At 63.8% G+C, this 6,000-nt stretch overlaps 1 protein-coding gene across 3 annotated transcripts in view; it reads right to left on the bottom strand.

The window, feature by feature from the left end:
• Nucleotides 1-262: 262 nt before the first annotated feature.
• PI4KA (phosphatidylinositol 4-kinase alpha) overlaps nt 263-6,000 on the bottom strand; it is a 95,242-nt gene continuing 89,504 nt past the window's right edge. For 2 of the 3 annotated variants that reach the window (XM_061170170.1, XM_061170169.1), the window contains exons 46-55: nt 5,169-5,241; nt 5,020-5,090; nt 4,317-4,426; nt 3,800-3,904; nt 3,585-3,710; nt 3,128-3,248; nt 2,794-2,953; nt 2,095-2,184; nt 1,552-1,635; nt 263-639 (exon numbers count right to left, since the gene is read on the bottom strand). In XM_061170170.1, the coding sequence (XP_061026153.1) occupies nt 588-639; nt 1,552-1,635; nt 2,095-2,184; nt 2,794-2,953; nt 3,128-3,248; nt 3,585-3,710; nt 3,800-3,904; nt 4,317-4,426; nt 5,020-5,090; nt 5,169-5,241 (992 nt within the window). In that variant the 3' untranslated portion in view covers nt 263-587. Of the gene's footprint in view, nt 640-1,551; nt 1,636-2,094; nt 2,185-2,793; nt 2,954-3,127; nt 3,249-3,584; nt 3,711-3,799; nt 3,964-4,316; nt 4,427-5,019; nt 5,091-5,168; nt 5,242-6,000 lie in introns of those variants that run through there. The other variant, XM_061170171.1, reaches the window with a different exon arrangement.

Below are 6,000 nucleotides of genomic sequence, written 5' to 3'. Positions count from 1 at the left end.
AGGGACACCGGGAAGGACCGGAACAGAGGCAGGACGCAGAGCAACGCCTGCGGAGGAGAGATGAGAATGGGGCGGCCGGGTGGCCTCTGCGGGAGCCCTGAGAGCCATCAGGGAAAATACAGTGTTATTTTCGGTACATCTGTGCTGTGGTGAGTCGTCTTTGTGAAGCTCACAGCCAGGGCACTGGGGATGGCCCCTCGTGGCTGCGAGGCTCCTGGGCGGGCGGCCCCCACCCCCAGCTGAACGTGCACTTAGGACTGAATTGGCTCCAACGCAGTTTTTTTGTTTTTATTTTGTTTACGTTGGTTGAATCTTAGGTTAAATATAATTTTTCCATTTTTTATACACAAGAAAATACTTCATGTACCTCTGAGACAAGACAGGTAGGGAATGTGTCCAGTGCAAGCATAGCTCACACCTGTGCAGAGACTGGCTCTGATTGTCATTCCAGCCACACGGGCCATGTAGGCGACACCTCGGGAGGTAGCGGGTTGCCGAGCTCTGCAGGGGCATCTCAGCCCATCTGTCCATCGGATGAAGTGGCAGGCCGTGTGCAGCAGCGGGCAGTGATTGCGGCACTCTGCCCCTCAGTAGGGGATGTCGTTCTGATAGTACTGGATCATGTCATAGGTCCGGCTCCTGGGAGCAGAGGGGATTGTGAGGGGCCTGTGCTGGTCTGGGGACCCGACCCCCTGAGCCATCCTGCTACCCCCCTGGAGGCCGAGTGCCCGATCGTGGACTTTTTGTCTGCCTGCCAGCCCCTCTCTCACTGGGACACTTGCTCCCTCACCCATGGCCACAGCCTCCCTGTTATGCCCCGTCTCCTCCTTGCTCATGGGCCCCAAAGTGGGCTCAAGAGGATGCCCTTCCTCAGCCAGACGCCTGCCCTCGGTCCTGGGGCCCGGGATGTGGCCCGGGGGTGCGTCTGTAGGAGTTGACTCCCAGCCCTGGGGCCTGGCATGTGGCTGGAAGGGGTCTGTGCGCTCCCCCTCCGCCCCGCCCCCCCCCCCCCCCCCGCCGCCTCACATCACCATCAGGAGAGCCTGCCTCATGCCGCCCTCCAAACCCCTCCTGCTACCCTGAGCCACCCCACTTCTCTGCTCCCCAGTCAGCAAAACCAAGTGGTGCTCCTGTGCCACTGGACCTCGGCAGGTCCACCGGAGCCAGTTCTCTGTCTCCAGGGTGTGGGCCTGGGGCCTCTGCACCTCCCGGGGCCTGGACTCCCCTCACTCACCCCGTTGTTGAGCCTAGAAACCTCAAGGCCACCTTCGAGTGTCACAGCCCCTGGGAGCCTGTCCCCAGGCCTGTCACTGAGGCCTGGCCCCACCGCTTCTAGTGGCCCCAGTTCCCCCACCAGGCCCCTCCTGTCATGGCCCCCACAGCAGCTGAAGGGGGTTGAAGCCTCTCAGAATTCACTTCCTGCCCCACTGGGCCGGGCGTCTCGAGGCAGTGCATCCTGTCACCTGGCCCAGGTGTGGGCCTGCACAGGTGCCCACTGAACACTAGATAAGTGACACGGGTGCGTGGGTGGGGCAGGACAGGGTGACTTGCCTGTTGCTGAGGAAGCAGCTCTGAATGACCTTCAGGATGAAATTTGCGGCCTCTCGCTCTGTCATGTTGGGGCTGAACCTGTGCCTGGCGGGGGGGAAGGGCCGTGTCAGGGCTGCCGCCCCCAGGGCTCCAGGCTGCCCTCCCCACAGGGACATGGTCTGGCCGGTGGGCTGCACTTAGTGGCCTGGCCTCCTGTGGGGACACGGTTCCCAGCTGGCCTCGAGGGCTTGGGCCCCTTCCCAGCACCTCCCGGGCCCAGGGGCCTGCGGCCAGGATAGGACTGGCAGGGGGCTGAGCCACTGCAGCCCCGGGGCTTGGCCCAGACACACCCTTGAGGGACGAAGGGCCGCAGGGTACATCCTCCGCCTAAGCCATGGCACCTCACACACGGGAGGTCTGGGGACAGTGCCTCACCCAGGACCCCGTCTGTCTGGGCGTCCAAGGGGGAGCACTTGGCCTCGATAACAGTCCCTGTAACCAGCACTCGAGGGGCTCCCATCTCAGGGGACAGCCGCCCCCAAGTGGCCTGCCTGCCGGACCTACTTCAAGAGCTTGATTGTCTGGCCGCGGAAGCAGGGAAGGCCCGTGTCCAGCATGAGAGTGACCAGAGAGACAACGGCGTCCATGTAGGGCCTGGGGAGAGGCAGGGAGGGAGGTGGACAGAGGCCAGCCTGGGTGGGGGCCCTGCCTGTGGTCAACATGCAGCCCCTGCCCAGGGCCTGCCCTCGGCCCCTGCCGTGGTTCTGTGCCCGGCTGAGGAAGGGATCCTCCCTTCTTGAAGGGAGCCGCGTACGCGCCATGCAGGCTTCAGCAGACTCGGGTTGGAGTCCAGGTGTCCCCACACTGCTCTGTGGCTTTGGCCACATGACACTTGGAAGCCAGGACTTGAGTCCCTGGCACGCAGCCTGGGGGTGCAGGGGCTCAGGCTAGGGAGGAAGGGCAGGTGGGGTGCTCAGAGGGGCCCCAAGGCGTCGGCAGGCGAGGCCAAGCCTGGGAGATGCAGAACGTGGAGGATCACTGATGTCTGGAGCAAGATGCTGCTGGCACAGGTGGCAGAGACGTGACAGGAAGGCGAGGCCTCAGGGGGCCTCCCGTGCATACCCCCGCCCCAACCCCAGTCCTGTGTCCACCAAAGGCCTGAGATGACCCGAGGGGAGCTTTGAGGGGCGGGCGGGGCTTGCTGGATGAACGGGCCCAGTATGGAAGCCCCTCCCTGCCCCCCGCCCCATCCGCAGGGCTCACCGCACGGCCAGGTAGCCGCGGACACACATCTCCATGAACCACTTGAAGGGGGTGGCCTCCATCTTGCCCCCCATGATCATCACCATCTCGTCTGTCAGCTTGATGTCCGGTTCCCAGCCGAGGTTGCCACCCGGGGAGCTTTCAAACATGAAGCCAAAGTCTGCAATACCCCAAAGAGCCATCGTGTTGGGATCAGCTGCAGGGCAAAGCCGGGTGGATGCCCCGTAGCTGCCGTTTCCTGGGGACGCTGGGGAGCAGCGGCTGGAAAGGAAGCCCAGCTCCCCAACCCCCAGAGCCCCTGCCCCGGTGCCCCCGCGGCAGGATGCCCACCCACCGATGTGGATGATGTGGCCCTTCTTGTCCAGCATGATGTTGCCGTTGTGCCGGTCCTTGATCTGCAGCAGGAACAGCAGGAGGCTGTAGGCAGCCATGCTGCGGATGAAGTTATAGCGCGCCTGTGCAGAGACAGCATGCTCAGGGTGCCCCGGAGCTGTGCCCTCTTGGGCCTGCGGGCACCCTGGAACCCCTGGGCCTGCGCCTAGATCAGCAAGCCAAACCTTGGTAGCCGGAGTGACAAGTGGGTACATCTGAGGTGCAGGGCGGTGGCCCCTTCCCCCCTTCAACTCCTGTCACCTTTCTCCTGGGGAGCCCCTCTCGAGGCATGCCTTTCATCCCAAGGAAGGTTACAGATGCCCTGGTTTTACCCCCAGACATACGAGGACTTGGAAAACAGGGTGCTGACCAACGCGGGAGCTGGGGCTGGGGGGCAGTGGGGCCGCCCTGCTGCCCACCTGCTGGAAGGCCAGCGTGGACTCATCCCCGTACTGGCGCGTGAAATAGTCGTACATGCCAAAGTCGGTCTGGCGGCCCAGCTGGTCCCGAGAGGTACAGTCAGGGATGCACTCGATCACCCCGCACTAGGGAGGAAGGGCCGAGGCTGAGGCTGCGGGCACACCACAGGGTGAGGGACAGGGGCAGCACCCAAGCAACTGCTTGGGGAACTTACCCCAGGGGCGGTGGCCACCACCCGGTACGGGAAGACGAAGAGATCCAGGCCAACCAGCTGGAAGATGTTTTTGAAGAGGTCGATGATCTGCAGGGCCAGCATGTCCTGGGAACCGGGAGAGACGCAGGGTGGTAGTGGGCTGCTGGCTCCAGGTGCCTGTGGCCCTGCCCAGTGAGGGGGAGGGGGAGGAGGGAGGGAGGCCCCGGTGAGCCTGACTGCCCACTGCTCCCTGGGCAGACTGCGAGGATGCACTGCCTGGCGGTGGGTGTGAGTAAGGGGCACCCATCCCCCCGGGGCAGTTCCCCCTGAGCAGCCAGGGTGTACAGCGGGAGGGGAGCCACTGGAGAGGCCTCTGGGTTTAGCAGAAAGCCCTGATGTACTCCAAGGCAACAGAACCAAATGAGGAACCAAGGATTCCTATTTCTGTGTGATGCTGAGAAGTGTGCCTGGAGCCTTGGAGAGAGGCGGACCTGCCCCGGCCCCGCCCACCTCCGGCCCTGCCTGCCCAGCCCACTACCTGCCGGCAGTCATCTCCCACTTTGAAGATGGCTGCTTGCCAGGAGATTTTCTGGCCATTGGCCTCCTGTGTGCTGCCCTCATCCTCGGAGTCTGAGCAGCACCGCAGACCTGCACAGGGAGAGGCTTCCTGTCAGCGGCGGGCAGAGAGGCCCTCTGAGGATGCTGGGGGCGAGCCCTGATCATGTGCCTGAAGCAACACAGAACCTTAGGGATCATCTCTGCAAAACCCTAAGGAGGCCAACGAGGCCCAGCAGACACCGGGGGTCAGTGGGTGGGGCCACAGGGCCAGGGTCTCTTCCTAAGAACAGCTGAGGAGCGAGGACCCAGGGCCACACCCTTGTGCTGCTGTGCTCCCCACATTCATGCCCCCCCAGAACTGCAGAGTGTGATGTATGTGGCAGCCACAGCTGAGGAACAACCATGCCCTGTCTCGGGAAGAGGCCGGAAGGATCCTTCCCAGCGCTTCAGGAGGGAGCAGGGCCCTGCCGACACCCCAGTCTCCAGACTGGGAGAGAATCGACTCCTGCTGTGGAGGCTGCCAGCCTGCGGTCACTCCCACGGCAGCCAAGCCGACCAGTCCTCCCTGGGGCCTCTGTCACTGCACACGTGCCTGCCACCCCCAGACAAGGGTCCAGACTGACTGGCCGGAGGCCATCACCGTTCATGGGGACCCCAAACTACATCGGACGTGCCCCACTGACCTTCCTTCTCAAGTTCACTAACTCCGCATCGTTTCACCTTGAACTTAGCCAGATACGGGGCCTTTGCAGCACTGGAAAACAACAGAGAATGGGGCGCAAGTGACAGGGAATGGGAGCCCGTAAGGGGGAGCTTGCGGGGGGTGCCTCACCTCTGCATGGGCGTCCCGGACTTGTAGTCGATGTCCAGCACGATGGCCTCGGGGTTGCTGGGCAGGTAGCAGCCTGTGAGGGACAGAAGGGACATCCCAGGGCCCAAGCAGGATGAGGCTTTCCCAGCAGACGGGGCTGTGCTGAGGCCTTGAGGGCCTTGCCTGCGGCACCGCCGACTCCTTGTTCCGAGGCCGGTAAGGCCGTCGTCCCTGACTCTGTGCTGTTTCCCTGGACCCATCCTGACGTTCCACATGGGGCCACCACCTCCCGCAGACGCTTCTCCAAGAGGACACCCTAAACCCTCAGCTTCTCAGGTCACTGGCCGCCAGTGCCACAGGACACAGGAGCCCCAGCGCCCACCCACCGGACACCCCCAGCTCGACCTAGTCAGGGCAGGTCGAGAGAAGGCCCTTCCTGGTCATGGACCACAGTTCCCCAAGCCCCCGGAGGTGGGGGTGCTCGAGGCGGGGTCCTGGTGGGAGGGACTGGGCCCCTGGGGACTATGTGGGCCCCCGCCTCGTCCGCCCTCCTTCCCTCGCCAGCCCAGCCTCCCTCACACAGCCCAAGCTCCACTTTGCTCTAGAGCCCAGCTGGCTTCCCAGTGCCTCGGGGACACGACCCGGCAGCATGGTGTCCTCTGGGAGGCTGAGTGTTCTCTGGGGCGGGGCTGGGCAGGGCTCAGCACGGTCAGGAGAGGCCTACCCAGGGCCCTGCACTGGTGCCCACCACTGAGGCGGGCAGTGGGCAAGTGTGCAAGGCCAGGGTTTTGAAGAACGAGTGTGGGAGACAGTTAAGAACGGAGAGCTGTGCGGTGACGTCTGGGTTCCTGTC

This window comes from Eubalaena glacialis, chromosome 15 (assembly GCF_028564815.1).
Source record: "Eubalaena glacialis isolate mEubGla1 chromosome 15, mEubGla1.1.hap2.+ XY, whole genome shotgun sequence".
NCBI classification, from domain to species: Eukaryota; Metazoa; Chordata; class Mammalia; order Artiodactyla; family Balaenidae; genus Eubalaena; species Eubalaena glacialis.
The sequence above is the reverse complement of the archived record's forward strand: the minus strand, read 5'-3'. Positions and strand labels throughout refer to the sequence as shown.